This window comes from Macrobrachium rosenbergii, chromosome 29 (genome assembly GCF_040412425.1).
Source record: "Macrobrachium rosenbergii isolate ZJJX-2024 chromosome 29, ASM4041242v1, whole genome shotgun sequence".
NCBI classification, from domain to species: Eukaryota; Metazoa; Arthropoda; class Malacostraca; order Decapoda; family Palaemonidae; genus Macrobrachium; species Macrobrachium rosenbergii.
Window position 1 is genome coordinate 14815626 of NC_089769.1, and position 25979 is coordinate 14841604.

General features: G+C 36.0%; 1 protein-coding gene across 7 annotated transcripts in view; it reads right to left on the minus strand.

Annotated features, from left to right (window-relative positions):
• The window catches only part of LOC136854615 (uncharacterized), a 493174-nt gene that overhangs the window by 59554 nt on the left and 407641 nt on the right, over positions 1 to 25979 (minus strand). For all 7 annotated transcript variants that reach the window (XM_067131142.1, XM_067131141.1, XM_067131143.1 and 4 more), the window contains 5 exons: positions 15362 to 15466; positions 12920 to 13157; positions 11071 to 11195; positions 10538 to 10639; positions 707 to 943 (listed from right to left, as the gene is read on the minus strand). In XM_067131142.1, the coding sequence (XP_066987243.1) occupies positions 707 to 943; positions 10538 to 10639; positions 11071 to 11195; positions 12920 to 13157; positions 15362 to 15466 (807 nt within the window). The remainder of the gene's footprint in view (positions 1 to 706; positions 944 to 10537; positions 10640 to 11070; positions 11196 to 12919; positions 13158 to 15361; positions 15467 to 25979) is intronic.

Sequence of the window (25979 nt, forward strand, 5' to 3'; positions counted from 1 at the left end):
TCTGGTCAATTATGCCACAAAAATTCCAAATAACCTCCTCTGATTTTCCTGTTATCTACCATTACGTTTACTCCTTCAATAAATTAAGTTTGTGAAAAGCAATATGAAGAATACCACAACTGATTAAACAATATGAAAAAACCAAAACATTCTATTTTTTTTTTTTTTGCAAAGTTTTAAACCAGCATGCCTGGATGTGTTCTGCACAGTTAGGCTATTTAAAATTAATAAGGTCCTCCTGGGCCTCTGTAGCCTCACAGGGCAGGCGCTGATCTCCTGTTTCTTAGGGCGACAGGTCCCAATACCTATGACGTGGCCAATGTGTCGCTAGGCCCACTGTTTAACTCCCCAGCCCGAGGGCCTGGTACCTATTCTCCTACTGAACCTTATCATGTTTTTTCGGCTGAGTGGCAGAATTTGGACACCAGCTCTTTCGACTGGTAACCGAGAATCATGCCACTGCGCCACCATAGCGACAATTCAAGATTAATAATAGGTTTAGTAATTACAATGCAGATTACTGTAATGGGTTCAGTGATATAGAAATCTTTTAAGCTGTAATTTACAGTTATGAGAAAACTTGACTGGATTATTAAAAAATAAAGTGTAATAAAGACATTTTTAAAATCTACACTATCTATGGTTTCCCCTCTGAGCAACAAAAATGACCATAATTAAGTTAACTGAAAATTAATGTTATACTTACTGACTGGGAATCATCTAAATCATTGTTCCAATCAGTACCAAGTCCAGATGCCCCACCAACACCTTCAGGAGGGAAAGAGTGTTCTGCTGAATGAGTAGAAAGCGTGGAGTGAGGAGAAGGTAATGGGCAGTGGTAAGGGTTTTCGTCCCCAGAACTTTCTCCTCCCCCTTCACGGTCTTCAGAACGGCGTGGATAACGGGAAGAAGAACTCTCGCTTGAGGTTTTTTGTCTGCGATTCTGTTAATGTAAAAATTATACCAATTAAACATCAGCTGATCTTACAAGAAAACTGGGCTTTCAGTTTCAAAAGCTGAAAGGTTCTACTGCTATAAAATCAAGAGGCAGATCAACAGAGTAGGTTATATATAAGAAATTACTTAGAAATTTGTGTATTAGAATAAAATTTTCAATAAGTCTCATTATATAGTTTGTAACTGTTGTTTTTGTTGTAAAGTGGATGCGTAAGCCTAGCTTATTGGATAGCCTGGGTGTGCAAGTGTACACGTGCACCAGAGTGTATCTGTACTTGCGTGCTACTCACTCACTTTTCCCCTCTTTCTGGTACAGTATCTTTTATAAATGTTTAATTAATGAAGTATATTACTCTATTTAACACTAATGTAATGGACACTTTTCAGTCTGTGCGCAAGTATTTTATGTATGTACATGTATACAATGCATCAAGGAAACTACATACCGTATGTTTGTGCTTGCTCGCCCCTCTCTCTCTCATGAGCTCATGTCCAACTCTTTATGAACAATGAGAGAGAGAGAGAGAGAGAGAGAGAGAGAGAGAGAGAGAGAGAGAGAGAGAGAGAGAGAGAGAGAGAGAGAGAGAGAGAGAGAGAGGTCCCTCAGTGTGAGGCACCTTTGATGTCTAAGAGAGAGAACGCATCTTCCGGTATATTTTGCATCTTCCAGTCTTGGATGGTCTGGGATGCATCTTAGATATTTGTCAATTATTCTTAAACACATCTACGCTCACTCCTGTTATGTTCTCAGATGAGCTGGTAGCGCATTGAATAGACGAGAGAGAGATGCTGGTGCGTGGTGGATTAATGTCCTGTGTGCTTTCCTTAATTTTCTGGTATAGTTTTTTTGAAATCTACCTCTGCTTGCTCTTTTTGATAATTTTAGTTCCATGATGTTTTAAACAATTCCTTCTATCTGTTTCCATGCTTGAATTACCATGTAGCGTTCTCTCCTTTCAAGACTATATAAATTTAAGAATTGTAGTCTTTCCCAGTAGTCAGGTCCTTAACTTCTTCTATTCTAGCTGTAAATGACCTTTGTACACTCTCTATTTGTGCAATATCCTTTTGGTAGTGTGGGTTTTATATTATATTGCAATATTCAAGTGGACTACGGTTTTATAAAGCATAATCATGTGTTAGCTTTTCTAGTTTTGGTGCGAACAACATTCCCATTTTTGCTTTGCATTTTGCAATAGAATTGCTATTTGATCATTGCATAACATATTCCTATTCAACATCACACCAGAAATTGTCTCATTATTAGGTCCTTTATATGCATATTTTACTTTATCACCATAGTTCTTGAAAATTTATCAGAGTTAAATGGATTTCCAATTACATATGCATGTATACTATATATTAAATACAGTAAATCCACATATTAAGGTCTCACCTTTTGGTTTCTGATGCAGTCCCGATTAACGGCGGGCTCGGTTAATGGCGATCTGGTTTTGCAGCGCTTGTCTAGCGCGGAAAATTGGCAATTTTCAGTGCTGAAAATAGTGGATTTCCACTTACTGGCGCCGAAAATTTGGGTACTGGTGCTGATGCATACATAACTGCGGTGCCAACAACCGAAAATCGGTGCTTTTCGGTGTCGATACGCCCCCGCCCCGAAAATCACCAACAGTTTTCGGTTATCATCACACCCTCAGAAAGGAACCCCTGCCGATAACCAGGGATTGCCTGCATACGCATTATTTGCTGAAAATTCGCCCATTCACCGTATTTTTCACTGAGAAATATTCACTAATTACTGTATTTTCCTATTAATTCCATGACTAAATGCACTTTTTGGGATAAAACTATTAAAATACTCAGGTACCCAGGCAGTGCTCGAGTTATAATTCAACTTTGTGGTAGGGTAAGCAATTAATACCAGTAAGACAATATTTATAAAATATTTTTAAATTTCGCCCGGGAACAGGCAGCAGCGTACAATCAGGCAGTGACAGAGACCAAATTACAATAGACCAGCTGCTTTTCCTCCATCTCTTTATCCCATCTTTTAGTTAAAAAAGTAAAAGAGAATGATAAAAAAATTGTTAGTAATGTTATACTCTTGCGTAAATGCGTACAGCCATAAACAACTGACTGAAAAACTACTGTTCTACTTATAACCGAATCGGATAACAGCCATTTTGGTTGTATTTCAACATTCGTACGGTAGTGAACAACTACCGTAGTTATAGTGCAAGTAGAATAGGACCGATATATTTTTACATTACTGTATACGAAACAAACTCCAAGAAGTTCATGACGCCTTTGAATGAGTGCGTACATATGTAAGTACGTGTTACAATTTTTTTTTGCTTTGCTTAATTTACTGTACCCATTTTATTAAAAATTTATTTTGTTCTAAGTATGATTAGCACACAAAACAGTAAACTAGAGAATGTTTCATCTCTAATCACCAAAAAATTATGTAAAATGCTTATTTCATATGTAGGCAAGATAAAACCCTACAGGTTGTACCAAGTTCACAGACGGCATAGAATCGAGTGCATATTTAAGACTTGATTGCATTTATAATTTGGTTTATAAAACTAAAAATAAATATGAAAATGCAGTAAAAATATAAATAAGAGTACTCTAGCATAAAATACAAACAAAATAGTTTAAGAGCATGTTACTGTATTAGGCTTTAATGTAAACATATCTCAGTTCTCTCTCTCTCTCTCTCTACTGTACATACATATCATAAACATGAAACATGAATTACTACATCAAACATAAAATTCCAAGAAGTTCACAACGGCATCGTACGCTGCCGCCTGTGGCCGTCGCAAGCGAAATTTAAAATATTTTCAATATTGGCGTATCGTATTGCATCGTAACTTCGAAACCATTGGAACTGCTAACCCCATCGCAAACTTGATTTGTCGTAAAATGAAACATTATAAAATGACATTTTTATGGTAAAGTTTTATATATAAAATTACCAAGTAATTAAATAGCTATAGTTTCCTCATGCACAGCAGCTTAAATCAGAAAATACATGGGTAACGCTTCATAGTTTGGTGTAGATGACTGGTACCACCTCTCATGGGAATACCAGGAACAACTTGGCAGACGTCAGTCTGCTTTTGCCATAAGTCCATCGAAGGGGAGGCACACCTGGCAACTCTACAAAGCAGGCGGAGCTTCAAGATCATGTCTGTTGCCTTATAGATTTCCCGTAACTTTAAACCATGAAGATTCGGTAGAAGTCCTATAATCATTTTTACTTGAATGCAATAACAACCTCTACAGTATCTGTTAATATTGATTTGGTAATGTCAGTTCAGAGTAGAAAATTGACCATTCTTCTTTAAAACCTACCATGAAACCTTACTCGTGTGATGTTATGACACAAAAATGAAGTTAAAGTCATGCTTAATTGGAAACAGGATCTTAAATAATGAGAGAAAATGATTTAAAATTTGGGCAATGTCAAACAGAAATCATGGGGAACAATAAAGGAATGAATGCAATATTATGAGAGAGAGAGAGAGAGAGAGAGAGAGAGAGAGAGAGAGAGAGAGAGAGAGAGAGAGAGAGAGAGAATCTACGTACTTCATTATATTTTCTTTGAGGTGGAGTGATAAAATATTTTTAAAGTATGGGTTAGGAGAGAGAGAGAGAGAGAGAGAGAGAGAGAGAGAGAGAGAGAGAGAGAGAGAGAGAGAGAGAGAGAGAGAGAGAGAGAGAGAGAGAGAATTATAGTACTGGTGGTGGACTTGTGATGGGAAAAGGCAGAGGAGAGAGAGTCACTGCACAGAGCCCTGGGAAACCTGGTGATAAGAGTGCCAAGGTCGTGTTTCACTATACTAGATAGAATTTGAAGGGACCATACTGCTCAAGTTAATTCTCTACGAAATTCATACCCTAGTCTTGATTTCATTCGAAAGTTGCTATAACATTCAAAGATTGCAAAAAGAAATGGAAAATTTCAACCACAGGGTACGGTTGTCCTTGCTTTCTTTATACAGTCTCTACTTTTGAAAAACTAATTTTCATCCACAAATCATTCATGAAAAAGCTGAGTAAAGTAAAAATATTTGTTACAAATAACTCTATATCTACTGTACAGGCAATGAAAGTTTTGTATCATGCAAAAAATGCTGATGTATTAGGACACCTTTCAGTCCTGTGGCAAAGTAATCAAGCCCTGTAAGCTAACTCTGAAAGGTTGCTTTAACCAACATTGATAAAGATTTCCTTTTAATGACAGTAGCTTTGTAAACAGCTACAGTCGACCCTCATTAAGACGAACTAATGGGGGGGCCAGGGTGTCCTTCTTAGCCAATAGTCCGGTTTAACCGGCAGTATCTGTATATACACCTATAAATACTTATAAATATGTATTTCATTATTTTCATAAAGTGTACGAACAATAAACAATGTAGAAGTAAGTATATCTTAGTTTAACCAGACAACTGAGCTGATTAACAGCTCTCCTAGGGCTGGCCCAAAGGATTAGATTTATTTTTACGTGGCTAAGAACCAATTGGTTACCTAGCAACGGGACCTACAGCTTATTGTGGAATCCGAACCACATTATAGCGAGAAATGAATTTCCATCACCAGAAACAAATTCCTCTTGTTCTTCACTGGCTGCTCGGAGATTCGAACTCACGACCAACAGAGTGGTAGCTGAGAATGGAAGCCACTCACCCAGCGAGGAACTATAACCAATGTAGAAACGTTTGAATTAAAGCTCATGGTAAGAGATGAAAATTGAAGAATAAAACATGCTGAAAATTATATAATTCAGCCTCCTACGTAGGTGCCTTGGCCGAGACATGAACGCATAATTGTTAAGTAAAAAGAAGTGGAGTCTCTAAAATGAAAAGTAAGATAATGAAATTCGGATTACAGGTGCACAATCCCTTACCCGAAATCCTCGGGGCCAGATGTGTTTTGGTTTTTGGATTTTTTTCGGATTTTGGAACTGTGGGGTCAGGAGCATAACCAAACATCACTTGTAGCATAAAATTTTTTTTTTTTCCTTTTTTTTCATGTATTTTCAGTTTAGATATTTATTCATCATAGCCTATTACTATATTTATTAATATACTGTTAAATGAATGTGAGATAATTAAGATCAGCAATAATAAAACAGTGGGACAATTAACACCATATGTTCACTAACACTTTGTTTTCAACAAAAACATTCCGTAAACCGCAAAAATATACAATCAAAATATTTGTAATTCAACTTGTGAATTTTAACGTTAAGACCATAAAATACATTTCATCGCATCAATCTTGGAGAGGGTTGTTTTTTATTATTACTAACGTCATCATCAGTTTGCAGTTGTAAATCTGAGGATGGCCCACGAATAGGATTTGCAAGTGATAATGCATCACCCATACACTATATTAAAGTTAAAATTATTGTTGAATTCTTGTTTTTGTGAAGAAATAATTAAATAAAGCAAATTATTGAGTAATTTTTGCCATCAGCAGTCAAATAATCAAGATTGTGGCAATGTTTAAACTTAGTGCCATCACAACATGTCTATAAACAGACCAGAAGTATAAGGCTGCCATTGGCTAGCAGATCTCCATGGCAACCAGCCAGCCAATCAGGTTTTAGCTGCATTCTGTCTGAGAAAGAAGGTTTTGCTCAGAGAAGCTGACGATGACTTAAGTGCATGTGTTTTGAATACAATACGTAGTTTTTAATAGTGTATTCTTCAGCAAAAAAAATACTTGTATATTTTTTTTTTTTTGCTTCAGAAGATATTTACTAACGCTTTGTTGACACACCTTTAAAACAAAATTCTTCTCTTTAATCTCTCGAGGATAGAATTACGCTGCATTGAGGGAACTGGCAATTTTCTCTCTCTCTCTCTCTTTCTCATGTCATTTGCCACGTAAACACAAGTATAGTTCAGTAACTCGGCTTTTGTCTTCATAAAGTTTACCTTTGTCATGTCTTTTCTTTCCTAAAAAACATACAAAGCATCGTACTGTAGCTACCAGTCAGGCAGCAGATAGGTAAAACAATTAATGCTCAGTGATTGGGTATGATACTTCCTACACTTCCAGGCAACAGCATTTCTTAATGACGGTAGGTACTGTGCTCAAGTTAAATTGGTTACAAGTTAAAAGCATTTCAGTTTAGTACGGTATAAGTACAAAAGAGTATTTATAAAATAAAAATATAAATGAAAAGTTTTTATTTACCTTTGGTAAATAAAAAAGAAAATGGTACGCAACGAGCGTAGGAACAGTAACTATCAGAGCGTAGGAACAGTAACTATCTTAAATCGTGGACGAACATTCCATATTTTATATATGCTGACCCTCTTCAGTGTCTGTCTTACCTGATATCTGGATTAACGGGGTCTGGTTTAACGAGGGTCGACTGAACGAGCCTTCGATCCATGTCAACGTCAAAGTCATCAAAGTGTGAAAGCCGTTACGCCATTATAATCAGTGACTTGTGCTTTCCCAGCTGAAGTTCTCGGGCTCCTCCTTATATCATAGAGAATACTCTTGCAGATTTATTTAGATTTGCTCAGCCTACCTTAGCCATAACAACATTGACTGCCATTGATGCCAGCTAACTTTAAACGCTTTTGAAATACAAACAAATTTGTAGAAACTAAAATACTGATCATTACCACTTATGATGATGCAATAATACTCCTGTTCATAGAGGAAAACGTGTAAATACTGTCATTGTGATATGTAGTAACAACCAGCTAGTCACCACTCATCTTCCAGATCTCTATAAACGAATCCATCTGAGAAATTCCAGTTACTTTGGACATGCATGGTGTTTTTTGTTTTGCAGATTTAATATATATATGATATAATTTGCTTATTCAGGCAGTGCCCTGTCATCAGTGGGGGTTCCAATCTGACGGCGTGATGATAAGTGAAAATCGCTGATAACGAAAATCGCTGATAACTAAAATCAGCAATTTTCGGCACTATCGGTGCTGAAAATTGCTGATTTTCGGTTATCAGTGCCTCTGCTAGGCATGTGTTATTGCCAATGTGTGTCTTCGACTTACGGCGGGGGATCCGTTCCAGCGCTGCGCTGTAAGTTGATTTTTCTGTTATTGGTGCTTACGGTGCCATAACTTGATGTTGCACCAAGTTACAGCACTCTAAGCGCCATAACTTGGTGCCTATTCTTGCTGTTAGTATCGTAACTTGATGCAACATCAAGTTACGGTGCTGTAAAACACTGTTAACGGCACTGAAAAAGCACCCTGTATACTGTATGTACATATATATATGTATATATATATATGCACAAAATACATACAAAATTTTTATCACACCATGATTTATATACAATCATGAAGTTACAAATTTTGTTTAATATCCAATTCAAGCTCTCGACGGCTAAATAAGTAAAACAGATTCATCATTAACTTATTCCTCTCTTGGTGGCTCAGTGGTTTGATCGTCGACTGGGGTTGTTGGAAGGTACTAAGTCGAGGGATTGAGATCCAGCCGTACAGATACATTCATCACTTATAAAATTCCCCTTTGGTGATAATTCCCCATCGGGGATATTCCCAAAAGTAGCGTGAATTGGATATAAACATCATTTGAAGCATCATGACTGTATATAAATCACGGTGATAAAAATTTCATAAAGAGCAGCTGCATGTTCCAAACGTACCAATGAGCTATCATGGGGAGGTGGGTTAATGCCTTAGCCAAGTACAATTTCCCACTCTTGACGGGTAAATAAGTATGGCAGATTCGGCATTAACTTATACCTCTCTTGGTGGCTCAGTGGTTTGACTGTCGACTGGAGTTGCTGGAAGGTACTGTGCTGAGGGATCGAGACCTGGCGGTATTGATCCATTTATCACTTATAAAAATCTCCTTTGGTGACAATTCCCCATCGGGGGTATTCCCAAAGTAACGTGAACTGGATTTTAAATGACATTTGTAGCTTCATGATTGTGTGTATGTATGTGTATATATATATTACACACACACTACATATGTATGTGTAATATATATATATTACATACTATATATATATATATTACACACACACTACATATGTATGTGTAATATATATATATATTACATACTATATATATATATATATATATATATATATATATATATATATATATATATATATATATATATATATATATATATATATGTATATATATATATATATATATATATATATATATATATATATATATATATATATATATATATATATATATATATATATATATATCACACACTATATATATATATATATATATATCATATATATATATATATATATATATATATATATATATATATATATATATATATAATCACACACTATATATATATATATATATATATATATATATATATATATATATATATATATATATATATATATATATATATATATATATATATATATATATATATATATATATATTATTATGATTAGCAAGAATTCATATAATTACCTATATATATCGATAGACCATCTGTCTATCGACTTAAAAACAAGGGTTAAAAAAAGATTAAAGCGCTCCCATTTTTGATAAAGATCTTTCCTTCGAGGCAAAAGTAATCTGGCAGGTGTTTCTCCTACAGGCCAAAACCTCCCCTGCAGGCAGCAGGTGCAATGAGTCAAAGCATCTGTGTTGATGCACTGCCCCATAGGAGGATAAAGGCAAAAGCCCACCTACACACACGCCGGCTGGAAGATTTTGTCCAACACCTGGCCCCATCGATGCCCTTGCATCCTAATCACGGTTTCAAACACCCCCTTCGAAAAGAAAAAGTTTCGACCCCATCGCCTTGCCCCTTTACGGAAGCCCTTGCATCGCACCACGTGGAAGAAACTCGCCTCGAAATCGCAAGTCATCCACGGACTGAAAATCTGCTAAGGTAAAGTGCCCTGGAGAGCCCCATTTCAGTTTTTGTCTCGAATATTTTCTTAAAGAGAAAGCCAGAAATCTCCCTTGTCTAATGTCCGTCGCGCTCTTGCATCGAAATTCTTTATTACTCCTTTGGCACCCTCAGTGCAGCTTCAATTCATTATTCTTTTGTCTATTTTCATTACTGGCGATAATGTGCATATCTCTCATTTCAGAGGGACCCTTCGTAATTCTCGAACTGTGGCTGGAATTCCCCAGTTTCATTCAATCTAATGAGTTCCTCTTTCCATTTCAAGGTCATTTATGTAAATACACTACTTTAAATGTGCCCACTGTTTTACGTAATATTTCCCTCAGTAACAAAAGCCCTATGCTCTTGAAATTCTCCTTTGTTTTCCTCTTTTTACGTTTTCCCGTACCCAAAGTCAGAATCACAAGGCTAAATCACCTTTGTTGCTACCTGTCTCACAAAGCTCTAAAACCACGGAAAACGTAAATATATATATATATAATATACCATATATATATATATATATATATATATACGTAATGGTGATGTGTGTATATATATATATATATATATATATATATATATATATATATATATATATATACACATGCACTTTTATTTGCCTTCACTGTAAATTCTGTACCACCTATAGTTTTTCCATGCCTCATGGTTTCAAACACCCCCTAAAAAGAAAAATACCCCTTACCTTATTGCGTGCACCAGTGACTTCTGAGCATACTTGTGATAGACTCCCACTCTTATGAAGATTCTTCGGGTGGTTGGAAGTACCTTCAGTTTTACTTAGATTCTGGAAGTATAATTTGATCTTAAAATATCAAGATACTTTATTGCTGTCAAGATTAGTTTCTTCCTAAAGAAACATTTTCAAAGCTCAAATTATTAAATACCACAATGGTGATCATAATATAGAGCCAATAACTCTGGATAACGAAAATTCCATTATCAAAACATTTTAAGGGTTACTAAAAACATATAACAGCCATTTTAATTTCTGCAATATCCAAATTACCCTTAATTAAAGAGATACTTTATGCTGGTAATACATGCCACTTAGGGTAAAGCATCTGCAGTATATAATACTCGACGCTTGTTTATACAACAAGTTTTATCTCTTCATTTACTCAAAAAGACATTTCACTTGGCTACAAAACCTTGTAAACACTGCGTAAATTATTAGAATTTGGTGGTTTTATGCAATATATGATAAACTTGCAGTACCTGTAAAGAGCCACCTTCCCGTTGGCTTGTGCTGGCACGGGCAACATCTCTTGATCGACGTAACTTTCGCTTCCTTGGCGGTTGTGTTTCAAATGAGCCTCGGGAGAGATTACCACAGGAACCACCTGCAGAGAAATTTGACAGATAAATTACATTTCACAAAATAAATTTAATGAGATACAAAAATCTAAACATTTTAAGCACCCTTTTCCCAAGGTCTATCCATCTGTACAAATACAAGAAATGTACTTTACCTCAACTTACTGTCAAATCCATACACACACACAAAATTACAAATTTTTTTGTACTTTTGCATTTTTGGTTCTGCTGGTGCTTGTGATTATTTTTTGTCTTAAGTTGAAAGTTCTCACTACAGTGGTCAATAGTTACAAAGTATCTGCTGCAGCGTTAAATTTACATACAGTCACTTTCAGAAGTGACAGTGCCACTCTTAGTTCATCTAGCAACCAAATACTCAAAAATTCTGAAATGTTTAGCTAAAGTGTAGTAATTGCATGCAAACATGAACTGTGCCTATATTTCAGAATAGGCAATCACACTACTGCAAATCATTGTTACTCAAATGTACAAAAGTAGTTGTTTGTATAAAAAATATTTGTTTCTTGCATGAATTTTTTAAAATGATTTTGTTTCACTGCATGAACATACATTCTGAATTTCTAAGATCTGTGATGAAAAGAGGTGTAATAATGTTAAATGCAAATATAAAGTTCCCTAACTTTTTTTTAGGTGACTGCACCATGCTTCTTTGTTTGAGCACACTCTGAAACTCTAAGATCTGTGTTAAAGTGCAATTATCTCAACCTAACCCGCCCCCCAACCATAAGAGTTTAAAAAATCGCTGTTTACTCCAATAAATACCAATGAAATTTGGCAATTCTGACTAAAATGCCTAGTCACCAAAACCCCACAGGGCCTCATTACCTGTTTGTGTGTACATGAGAATCATGAAATACCACACATACTGTGGCAGCACCTTCTCTTTCCCCTCCTCGTGTACAGTATTTTTATACACATTTGTTCAATAAAAATGTGTATAAAATATGTATACTGCAACAAGGTTGCTTAGTTTACATTATCTCAATCCACACATGTACTCTGTACAAGCACACATGATAAAAAATAAATGTAATTCAACATGAAACTATAATATATAATACTGTACTGCACTGACCAAATGTCTAATAATATGTGCTGTTTACTAATTTTTATGTTAAACCCAAACAAATGCAATCAGTCGGTTTTCGTCTAGCTAAACTGTATGGTAATGGATTTCATTAAGTTTTGAACAATTCATTCTGCAGATATATCTCTGAAACTGAATGAGTATATTGTTTAAAACAAAATGATAATAACAAAATAATGCTTAGGATAGGTTATCAATAAATTTATTTTGAACTGCTGTTCACCAAGCTAAGCAAGTTGGTTTCAGGGTATTTTAAGGCTTTACGTTCCGTACCGTGTAGGCTATATGCCAATCTTCATTACTTACTGGGAGAGGCAGACACCCACATGTAAAGGTATTCTGGCAGATCTTATTTAATATTTAATGCATTTAATATTTAAAACCCAAACACTATATAGAAACACTTATTTTTAAATTAATAACTTGCAAAAATATAATTTCCAAATACATATTAAAAACTGAAAGATCAAAATCAAAATATGGTACAGGATTTTCATCACAAATGAAAATTCATGTTCTTTCAGTACACAGCCAATGGTGACAAAAAGCAGATATCAACAGTATACAAAATTAAAGCTTTGGCTCCTCAAAACAACTTCCAAGAATAAACTGAACACAATCTCCTTTCTGTCACAAACTTACCCTCTCGGCTGCGTGATGCAACACCTTGATTGTGCCCTTCTTTAGGTTTAGGCTCACCACTATCATGCAATGAACCTAAAGAACCGCCAGTGCTGGCTCTGGCGGCAGCAGATTGGTCACTGGTGGTTGACTGGTCCCTACGTCCAATAAGCTTTTTGTTTCGCTGACGAAGAGCTAACTCGCCGTCGTCACTGGAAGATTCCTCCCTAAGGGCATCTTGCTCCTTACGAATTAATAACTAGAACACAAACACAAAAGATTCCCTTTAACAACGAGGATTGACCAAACATCCATAAATGAGCCCTATTATGCAATAAAAATAAAAAAGTTTTGTCACTTGCACACGAACCTTAACAATATTAGGCCCCAAATTCCACTTAATACTGAATTCAAAATATTCTCGGAAGAGCTTAAACCCTACGAGAATTATAATTTACAAGTGCATCTAGCCCGTCCAGGGTTAGAACCTGGCTATCTGATACTGTCAATGAAAATTCGGCTGTTGTGAGTGATCAAGTTGATATCAACTTTGCTGTACATATTACTGCCAAATTTAGGTTTTGTACTTAACTGGTATCAACAACCCATTTCCACCATGTGATATGGTATCCGATTAGTGACTTGGCTGAAAATACAGTTTTTTAAGTGCACATTCCGAGTGCCTCACTAAAAATTGGATTCAGAATTTTCAAAATTGTATTCAAAGGCTGAACTGTACATCCATTATCCATAGTATTTAACAGCCACAACAGCAATTGTGTACAGCAAGGTCAAGGTTGGTCAGTCAGCTCCCCATTTTATGAGAATTTTTCTTTACCAAATTTAATGCAATTTTACATTAGGCTTTTATATGGGCTATAAGGGCTTAAGTATGCCAAATATTTAGCCAAAGAACTTTGAAATCTGACTTTTTGGGCTATGTGGTGACCTCAAAAGTCGATCTCTTCGGTTTTTTTAACTAAACATTTTTAGAAAACATAATGCATGCGATCTTCTCTAATGGGAACTGAAAAACTACATTTTCACACAAAACACTCTTTTGGTCTTTTCTATTAAACACAGGAATCCTGGTGATGAAGACCATGTGTATTTTGTCCAACTCTTCTTCAGCCACATCATTAGTGCTTATAACTGAAAATGGGATGGTACTCATATCCTGAGTTCTTGGTCATTACTTCTTGGTTTCTTACCAGTTCACTTTGCTTATAAAGGCAACAAAAGAGTACTTAAGACAACTTTGCTCCGTTACTTTTACCTTTTTTCTTCATACTGGCCTATATCCATAGAGTGCATCATTATATAAATGCTGATCAACTTCAATGAAAGTTCAAAACCTTCATGTTACTTCAAGTCTAGGCCTGGCTAATGCATTTCATCTTCACAAAGGAAAAATGAGTGAATGTATAATAAAATTAATAGCAAAGACTATCCATATGTTTATTAATGGAAGATCTAGTTGAAATAAGAGCTTAATACAAAATTGCCAAAACCCAACAGTATACCGCATTACTTTTATTACATATTTGACCTTAGGGTGTTGCATATTTGTCCAGTGGTCATTACAAGATAATATCAACTCCTGTAATGTTACACCAAAATGTATTAGACAACTTAGCATTCCCATGGGCAATGAGTGCTATACTTACCAGAGCTTAACTCTCCCATAGATTAGACTGCTAGTTAAATTACCGTTACCTATCATCTAAACAAGAGAAGAAAGACTGTACAAACTTTGAAGGGTAAATATGAAGAAAACTGGACATACATGACTGACAATGGGTAAATATGAAGAAATCTGGAAATATGTACTGACACAAGTTGTCCAATGCTCAAGAGCTACAATATGAAATTGTCTAAAAATTGGAGCGGTATGAACCTACAACTCGTTACGTTTACTATATGAAAACCTTTAAACTGGATGGGGGGGTGAGAATGTGGGATTCTTGGCCCCCGCCCCCTTTACCCCATAAGCAGAAGTCTGTTTACTGTCCAAGCATATTTTAGGATTTTTCATACAGTGCAGTAAATGAAGCCTGTAATGTTTACATGTTTAAGATGACTAATGAACATGCCTAATGAAAGTGAATACTGTATACTGTATTGATTTTGCATTAAAAAATTGGTCAGCTCTATGAAAAAATAAAAATTATTTCAACTTAATGGCTTTGCTGAGCAAGTAATCATTATATACTGTACATAATTTTATTAATTCATAAAAGGCTAATATTTTTTATCATTCCAGATCAAAGTTTACAGACTTCCACTAATTAACACTAGTGACTTTATTTGTAATCTTGGCTACAAAACTTGAAGTGTTTAACCCAAAAAATTGTACTACTTTAACTTTTAGAATACTGTAAAGAAATAAAAAAAAATCAAATGGCAAGTTGGTTATAACTGTCAAATGCATCATTAGTACACTTCATGCTAAAATGAACTTACCAATGCATAAGGTGATATGCTTGCCTTGTTTCTACCAACATTTGTTACTTCTTCCAGCAAATTCCTTAAATCCTCCTCATCGTACTTGGCTACTTCATCATAAGCCTGAAAAAAAAAAAAAATCATGCTATTAAAAAATAGGTGTCTCCCTCCCTAGGGTTGCTATGCAAGGTAATTGCTGGACTCTCAAAAACACAATATTTACCTAATAACTATGTTAAAAGTTTACATCAAACATTAACAAAATAATGGGTTGTGTGAGATCTGATGATGGTATGGTTAAAAATTTTTATTTGAATTACTGTACTGTAATAGCTATCCAACACTGATTTTAAGGCTGGTTGACAGACTTCATAAATACTGTGGTTGGTCATATTTTCTACAATAAACCTGTACACTTGTTTTTTCTTCTTTAGCAGCCATGTCATACGGTGGCCATGTAAAATAGGAAGAATTTAAACTTTTCATATGTTTTTTTCATTACTTCCCAGTTGGGTGCTATGCCTATTGGCAAATTGTTGAGGCTGGAGAAGTAACAATATATATGTTAAAAAAAATGGAAAACTACTTGTCAAAATGGCACAGAGCAGCAGATGACATCATTAGATATCGGAAACTCAAGGGCTGGGAACAGGATATCATTGGACATCAAAACCTCAAAGGGGTGATCAGTATTTTTCTTTTTAGAGAGAGAGAGAATTGAAGAGCGCACACATATGCTGCTTACGAGAAACATCAACAAAAGGGCAATAATAAAAATTTTAAGCTTCATCACATAAGATCCATTTTAAAAAAAAAACCTATTAATCTAACCTTCAAAGGAATCATCATAAAAGGAAGCACTTGGTTCTTTCCGTTTATAAATACAAATCAACTATCAGAAAGGATGTAATACAATAAATTTACATTAACGAAGAAACAAAAACTTAAAAAGAGTCCCTGTGCACTGAATACAGTTGTAACTAATTCCCAAGCAATCAATATTTAACCACATGTAAATAACAAACACTAAGCTATATATGTAGTCTAGCTCCAAAAGACAGCTAACTTACTTTCAGCCTGTTTATAATCTAGTTCAATGTATACACATGATTTTAACTTACACGACATGAATGCAAAAACTATCTTGTTTGTAAAACTGCAATGTGTAAAACAAGTGAGGGGGAGTACTCAACTATATTTAGCTACCAATCAATTTAAAACACTGGAATAACTAACTGTAAACCTGCACATGGGATTAACATATTTTCACCAGGCCAAAGACAAGCAACAGCCACTGCTCAAGTTCTTATCTTCAGAAGATAAACTGCTGTTACAGATTTTGCGATATAAACAGCATTTAAGAATGACACTAGACTGCAGGTGCTGGTCACCTGGTCACACAATATATTAGTATAAACACCTGCATTTCATACTTCAAAAGTTACTTTGATCACTTCAATTTCAACATCCACTTGCAGCTTACAAAAACTTAAGAGGTGAAGTTACTGAAGTGCGTTTTTAGCACTGCCAACTCTTTGCATGCTGTCTCTACCTTGGATAACTGGTGGTGTTGAGGACCACCTTTTCTACTTCGGAATAGCAATCTCTTCTGTTGAACTAGTAGGGTAAAATATTTACTGGAAGTTTTCCAGTTGAAACAGATAGCCTTGTTAAGGCTAATATCCATTTATTGTATTCCAGTTAAGGCTCTCTTGTTCCAATACAATGCCAAGGGCAGACCACCAATCAATGGGTAACTCCAAAGTGACATCACCCAACTAGTTTTGCAGTTTAACTTTTAATTTGTTGATGCAGGTGTTCTATACTAACATATGTGACTAGGATCTGGGACCTGCAATATACAGTACGACCAGTGAGTAAGAGTACAGTGCACAACCAAAGTTTCCAAATTGTGCTACTCTTACCCAGTTCTCTAATATTCTATATCCACTTTTCTTTTTACTTGGACAATTAGTTTAATTATTTATCTATTTTTGCTTTTGGTATACAAGCTTTAAAAGTGTACAATGTTCTATTTCACTTCCTAGCTAAGCAGACTGGCAAGAAGTCTAAATATACAGTATGCCATCAGCTCTTCATAACAATGTGGGTTTAGACAGTGTGTGTGAAATAAATGACAGAATTAAGAGTAGCATTGTGTTGGTGGTTATGTTGGTGGTATAGAAGATGGGTTACTGTGAGATTACAAATTTTATAAAGCCAAATATTAGAAGTATGTAGACAGAACAGTGACTGGTTTGGTGCAAAAAATGTATCTGAGATTATGGTGTGCTGTTTTCATGGGTACTACATCTGTGTATACTGATGCAAGGTCAGAGAAAAGCTAACAGGCAAGGAAATGGTTTGTGAATGGAGTGTTGGACAGCTGGTACTGTATTTGCCATTGCTAATGATAAAAGTACTGACTGGGGATAATGAAATCCTGCAGAAACTTATTTAATTTAAATATTAAATGTTTGCAAGAAGAGTCAAGAGTAGTTATGAGGGCTGACTAAATGTTTTCAAGAAGTCAAGAATAGTAATAAGGGTTGACTGAAGGCAAGATGGAACACAGTGTTAAATGGATGGTGGAAGAAAGGCAGCAGTTAACTGGATAAGTTACTGGGAGTGTACATATAATGGATGACAGTAGGCCGAGAAAGGAGTATCAGAGTAAATGGACGAAGCAGTAAGTAACAGGTCTGTGCTCATGACTGGAGGCCAAGGTGGGATTACAAGCAGGGACTGCTCAGCCAAGCTTCTTTTATGAATGTGAAATGGACATTCTGACTGCAAATTAAAGAAAATAGGAAGCTGCTAATATTGTGTGAACAGTGCTTATGGCAGAAGAATTGAAAGGTGAGAAATGAGAGTACTTAAAAAGAAGAAAAAAAGGGAGAAAAGGTAAATGTTTATGAGTGTTATGACAGTTTGGTCATGTGAAAGCAATGGAGGATGGTCAGCAGGCAAAAAAGTGCACATAAACTGAAAGTTGTCATTATCAACAAAAAATTTTTCATTAGCTTTTCCTTTCTGTGATACAGTTTATGCAAGGTATGGAGGTGAAAGGGACAATCTGACGAGCCTTCTAAGATAACGTATAAAGCAGCTCATGTGGTGAAAGAGGTTTACCCATGATTCGGCACTCTAGTATAAATATGGCAGTAATTAAAGTACTTTTCCTTTGGAGCGATCCCTGTGGAGGAAATCAGCTTAATGTTGGCAAAATTTCTGTTATCTACCTGCATGAGTGCTTGTACTCCACTACCTTAACCATATGGCATCAGGGTACTTACAAAATGTTATCCATCAAATGCTACCCATGTTCAATCTAGAGTAAATAAAACATTAATATTTCATTGACTAAATAGTAGTTAAATGTTTAAATATGGAAACAGCAATGCCAGTGCACGTAAGTGAATATCTGAAGAGGTATTAATATTATGGCCATTCCAACTGGGAAATGTGTTTTACAAATGAAACATGGATTATGCCTGGGTTGGAAAACAGACAAGAGGTCTAAAAATGACTCGGTGGATTAAGAGGGGGATTTGCGCAGTCAAAGTAACAGATATCAGAGTAGCAGAGGCAATGACCAGTGGGCAGACCCAATCATGGAGAAATGGTACCGACGAAGACCTAAACCATACAAGAATTCAAGCACGATGTACAAAAAATCAAAGTGAATAGAGATTACTCTAGCATCTAACCTTGCTCACAAGAACCTGAAGTGAACATTAACACTACTGTATAGTCATTTAGAATTTAAACATGTCCTCAACTTGCTGAGTACATTTTCTGTCTTACTGATATCCACTCAACTCATCTGACAACCTGGCACAGGGTCCTGATAGCAAAGGTTTAGCCTGTGGGTTTACTTCTCTCTGAAACCTGGCTAGATTTTTTTTTATTTAAAGAGCAACAAATGATCTATTCATTAACTTCTATGCTGTTCTGTATGATTTTGTTTTCTCACCTACTTGACTGCTAAGAACTTACTTCCACTATTCATGCTATGGTAATTATTCATCTTTCCATTACTCTTCTTACACACTCATCCAGCTCTTCCATATCATCATTCTCAGCCAATCTCAAACTATTTAATTTTCCATCAACTTTTTTTTAAGGAATATATGAATAGGATAACTGAAATTGTTCTGTTCATTGAATTCACAAAACTTTTACTACTAAACTCTTCAATTCTGACTAAAAAATATGACACACTAGTTCCAACTCTCACTTCTGTCACTTTTTTGGTAGCCAGGTTCTTTCAACTTGACTTAAACTACCAACTTCAAACCATTGAATAGTTTTAGAATATATTTTGTTTTTAGTTTCATAAAAAACAGTCACTTCACAATCTTATTAATATCTTCATTAAGCCAAGCAAATTCACATTTGGCGTTCTGCACTTTTTTCTTTCTCTCTCTCTCTCTCTCTCTCCTCAATTTCAGGACTTTTAACAAAAGCTACTCTTTCTGATCAATAAAAACACCTTTCTTTGACCCAATGTTCCAATCATTTAAGGAAGGGGGTTTATCCTCCTTTGCTGGTCTTCCTAAATACATAATGCTTTGACTTCACACCCTTCATTCTGAGAATAAATAATGCTTTGATTACACCATCTAGCAAGTTTCTTCACCTTGACAACCAAGACTGGAATTTTCTAAAAATTCTCTTCCTCCTCACTCCTACAATCTTTTAGTCATAAATAAGCATACCCCCTTTCCATACACTTTTCCTTGCTCCCATTAGGTCTGGGTATTAGGCTAGGCTATTTTCCACATCAGATTCCAAGACCAAAATAACAGATAATTAATCAAAACATACTAGACATGAAGGGTACTAAGGCTTCAAAAGTGGTTACATCTGTTTGCTGCATAATTAAAGTGAATAAAACCTTGAAGTTTATCAAGTTTATCAATGTTGCAGCTGATGGCAACACTGAAAACTCCTAAGAACCATTCTTAGGAATTTACTTGATATGTTGTATCTGGTTTAAACACAGACCAAGTACACAACATCATATTATTTACATTTTCCAATGACAAAGCAGCAGCAAAACCACAACTCACAACTTGCAAACTTCAAGTATATACCACGAAAAGTTCAATTTCAACATTCATATATGAGCTACTCAACTCATATGCTACAGCACATCATGAAAATGATTTCAAGTACTGTACCATGAAAAGTTTTTGCAAGTATACAAATCCAACATATGCAATATACATGTTTAATCAAGTTATGACAGTACAGTATTGTACTTGAAACCAGTGAGCATCACTGAATATTCTTCAGACTTTTTACTATAGTGTGAATACACTAATCTAAATTTTGAGTCTTAAAAATTCTCCTGAGTAATAAAAGCAAGCTCCTTTCACAACTAAGACGATGAGAAAAAGGGGCCTGGTATTCAACGGTAAGGCTCTGCAGGTTAACAAGACACAAAGGGCATAAAACTAAATGAAGCAGATATTCATCTCCCATTTACAAACTCAACTGCACAAATGCTGATTTACTTGGGAAGGCAATCGAGATAAAGTGCTTGTAAAAAATGCATTGCAAGATTAATATATTTCCATAAAATGTTTAAATCAATTCACTATCTGATTGCTTAAAGTTTGCAAACAGCAAAATTCATGTAATACAGCCTGTAAACTCAGTTGGACCCCCCTTCCCCAACCCCCACCTCTGCTTTCTCTCCAAGTCAAGTCCAAAAGCTAATAAAAACTAGCCCTCTCCATATCGGTAAATTTGCTACCTACGCTGTCATCTCACAGCTCTGACCCTGTACTAACAATTTAATACTAATTCCTTCTCAACTGAGTAATCAACAACCAAGTTAAAAATTTTGCCCTATTGTAAAAATAACTTCATGCACATTCAAGACATCAAAAATGAAAAAAAAAAAACCTCAGTTAAACAAATGAGAAAGCAATCCATTAAACAAGAAATGCCTTTCATACCAGAGAAAGCACTTCAGATCTGGTCTATCTAAAAACACTAACCAAGTAAAAGCAGACTTTTGAAGCCGAGATCCTAAAAACTTGATGTAAATGAAAATCTGCACAGCAAAGACAAGCTCTGCTTTCTTTCAATTGCTAAAGGTTGGAGAGAGAGAGAGAGAGAGAGAGAGAGTGTCTTAAGGCTGATCTTAATTTTGCAAAATTTCACATACAGCAGCCCGAGAGAGAGAGAGAGAGAGAGAGAGAGAGAGAGAGAGAGAGAGAGAGAGAGAGAGAGAGAGAGAGAGAGAGAGAAAATATCACACAATAAACAAGCTGCCTAAATTAACCTGTACTTATGGCATTTCTAACACCACAATCAAAACACTTGAAAATTCACCATAAAATAGCAACTGAAATCCAGTATAGCACCACTCCAGATACCAATCTTTCACAATTATTCAAAAGTCCCAAACCTCACACATGCATCCATGAAACGGGGGACACTTGACTGACTAATCTTATCTTACAAACACAAAAGGAGGAGGTTTTTAAGAGATTGTTAACTAAAGCTGGAAACTGCTTTGTTTGTTCTATCTTGAATTTGAGCACAATACTAGACCATAACCACCCACCTGATAAGGTCACAATGAACAGAAACAGAACAGGGTAAGAAATAAAACTTACAAAAGAATAATAGGTAATGAATGAGTGATTAAAGTACTGGCATAACTTAAATTTTAAAAATAAGGATTTTTTTTCTTCTTTAGCTTAAATCAAAATACACAAGTGTCTTGCATAAGCACTGTAACTAAAAATTTCATAACAGTGAAGGATATGCAATATATTTTTAACTCACTTTATCCCTTCTAAGACAATTTCCAAATTCTACCAAACCTACACAAGATATACACAACGATAAATGAACCCACTGCATTCAAACCTGACACAGTAAAATGGTAATTTGACAAGCAAAAGCATAAATAACAATATTTGACATGAAAAAGCATGAATATCCTTTGGAAAATTTACAACCTTTATTAATAAACATACCAAAAACTCCTAGATTGCTACAATTCTTTATAACTTTTTTTTAAACCGACAAAAAATAAAATTGGCAAACATGACATTTCAGTCAAAAGAGATTAACTACATCCTTTTTTTTTGGTGATTACTGGGGATTAAGAAGCAATTTGTACAAGGTTAAGTAAAAAAGTTTGCGGAAGACTGCTTCTGTTTTAATGAGTTAATTAATTTATAAAACCAAACCTGTCCGAACATGTCCTTGAGACTTTTCCTTGAGGTCATTAATCATACTGTATTCATTCATTCACTGGCCATGCAAAGCAGAAACTCTGAGATAAATGCAGATAAAAATTTTTAATGAAACTTGATTGGAAAGCACCTATGATTATTGACGCTTTGCAGAGTGTTCATGGAGATTCTGCTCCAAAGAAAACAGCAGTCTGCAAGTGGCCTTAGCATTTTCAAAAAGGCAGATAAGACCTGAAGATGATCTGAACAAGGGAAAATCAACCATCTCATGAAATTACGGGTACAGTTAAATTTAAAACCCTTGTGGAAGAAAATTGTAGACTAATGATCAGATGTCTACTACTATGGGTATCTCCCACGACTCGGCAACCTTGATTTTGCATGAAGATCTTGGCCTCAGCAAGCTTGTGTGTGTGATGGGTTCCGAAAGCGTTGCTCCCAGATGAAATGGCACAATGATCTGATCTTTCAGTTATTATTCATAACTAGACTGAAGGTGATGAAGAGGCTTTTGTGAGCTGAATTGTAAGTGGCAATGAGACATGGATTTATTAACACCATCCTCAGAGTCTCGGAGTACAGGAAGAGGAAATCCAAACAGTGGCTTCCCGTGGATCTCATGGACCAGTTAATTCAAAGCAGAGATAAGCATAGAACGTAATAGCTACTGTTTTTTGGGATTCAGGAGTGACACTCGTAGATTTTCTTGAAAGGACAAAGGACTGTCACGGGAAGTTATTGCAAAGTGGTTGTAAGAAGAATGTTGGCAGCACTGGCTGCAAACCGATGAGGAAAGTGTACAACGGAGTTGTGTTTCATCACGACAATGCCCCAGAGCATTCTTCGAGAACAACTAAAGATGTTCTTCAAAAATTTCAATGGAAAATCCTACCACATCCACCCTACAGCTCTGAGAACATCTAAGAGGAGCTCATGTTGAAAGCATTACAGAAGCCAAAGCTGCTTTAGAACCTGGTTCCAAATGAGGAAAGGCGAGTTCTTTAGACAATGATTAAATGAGGGAATATCAGGGAATAAGTACATTGAAAAGTGTCTTCAAGTTTGTAAATTTTTATTTAATAAATGATTTTTTGACTACCACTCATTAAAAATAAATATTCATAGTCGCCTTTACTCTTTATGATTCAATTTGATCATACAGTGGCATTTATTTTAATAATTTGCATCAAAATCTTTAAGAACTCATCACCTGCTGTTAAAATTCATAACTACATTAAAAAATATCACAGCCCGTCAATCATATTCTATCACATTACTCTTATTGTGCAAGACCAATTAAGAAACAAACCAAAGGTCACTGACTTCTAACATCTCTGCAAAATAAGTGTTACGTTACTAACTGAAAAAAGTATTGTTAGTCTTTATTACTTTGAGAGCTGTTTTATTGAGAAACACAGCCATCTTGATGCAATTTATATTTTTCCTAGGTATAGCCTACAATCAAAGCCTTCTATGTACACTAGGAGTATTTTTCAGCATGAGCTGGAAGCAGTCAAAAAATTAGGTAACAAGTCAGTTAAATGGTGGTAAGTGGAAGTGGGGGGGGGGAGACTAACCCATTCACCTATTTTCACCGAGCACTTTTCCCTTCAGCATCAAAAACTTAGTCAAGGGTTGAGATTGGATCAAGATGAAAGGTTCTGGTTTGAATATCCAAGAAAAAATTTAAAATAACCTTAAAAATCTGACTTGTGGTTACAGGAATACTGTACACTCACCCCTTGGGTAGGAGGTAATCTTCTAATGACTGTTACGTTGCCTCTCTACCTAAAATGTCACATTCCCATTCATGACAGTGAGCAGGGAAGTGCTGACTCCTGTAACCACCTATTTGATCTGTTGTAAGGATGCCAGAGCAACTGGGTCCTGAGTTTGAGAGAAGAATGTCTAGAATCTCCCTTGTACAGTACAGGAAAACTTTGAGAAACAAGTGTGACCCCTATGATGTGTGTTACGTCAGAAGGCACTAAAATCTGGTTGATAAAACTGATATATTCAAGATTAAAGCTGTACTGGCCCCTTCCCAACCTCATTAAAAGTGACAACGAAGATAATCTTGTCCTGTAAGCTGGAGGACTGGATGCTTAATAGCTCAACTGCATCTGTGACCAACCCAACATAAAAGGACCAAGATGCTGCCTTGCAGGCCGGAAAAATGAAGGAAGAGAAGCCTATCACCACCAATCAACCTCTGACTTATGTCCTATTAATAGCTAATGCAAGAAGCTTTTCTGTCTAGAAGGGTCTTGGGTGCCAACAACCTGCTGAGCAGTCACTACTGGTTCCAAAGAGAAGGTGTCCATAGATTTGAGTGATGTCCCTTTGGCAGAGTGCAGTCAAGGTAGTTTGATATCTCCAAAAACCCTACCTCATTACCTGTGCTACAAAAAAGTCACACCAAATTGTGTGTTTTCCATGCCCTCACTCTGAGCAATTGCCAGAGCTGTACAACTTAACCAGATTAGCCATAAACTTGACTGATTACAGGACAACACCAGAAAGTGTTCCTGAACATCATTTTGTTTGCCTGTGCTAACAGCGTTACTGACACTGGCCTAAGATGTCAAGTCCTTCTTAGGTATTACCTCATGGCTCCAGCCAGGCATAAAACTGTCTATTCTGGGTAACCACCAACAAAGCCTTGGGACATGGGAACAGAAAAAGTTGAATCTCTCATCAGGTGCCGATAAGTTTTGTGTGAGACACAAACTCATGAGCATGAAGAGACTCTCGACCCTCTAAGTGCCAGATGAGATCACTGGAATTTGAATTTACAATTCAGGCTGAAGGCCAAGTGCTGGGACCTAAGAGGTCATTCACCAATGAAACTAATGTGACAACTGTTAAGAGGATGAAACAACAGATGTAAGACAAAAACTACAATCAGAGGCACAGTCAACGAATGAAAGGGGTTGCAGCTATATTCATCAGTCTGAAGAACCGACTTAAGGCAAAACAAGAACCCGATTTTGAAGGTAGAAGAAATCTGCAATCCACTGATCAGAAGCTCCGAGGGGACACCCCTACTGCAACATCAATCAAAGATGGCCAATTTCCTTGGCACATATTAAATAAAGATCTTTGGAGATACATGTATTGGACATCTCCTGTGCAGTCCTGCCAGAAAAAACCTATCTTGCAGAGAAGCAGGGTACTCTCCAGGCATACAGTTTGAGGGTACTGACCAACCTCAGAATGTGGGGCCAATGAAGGAGAGTGGGTGAGCAGAGCAGAGTGAACAAAGGAAAGGTGTAACCATCCAGATTATCCTGGGGGCATTGGAAGGTGTCTTCTAGGGCCACCATAGGATCTAGCATGGGGGAGCATAACACAAAGGAACATCCTACTTAGCCATGTGGCACTCAGGTTGACCACTGGTGTACCCAAAGGCT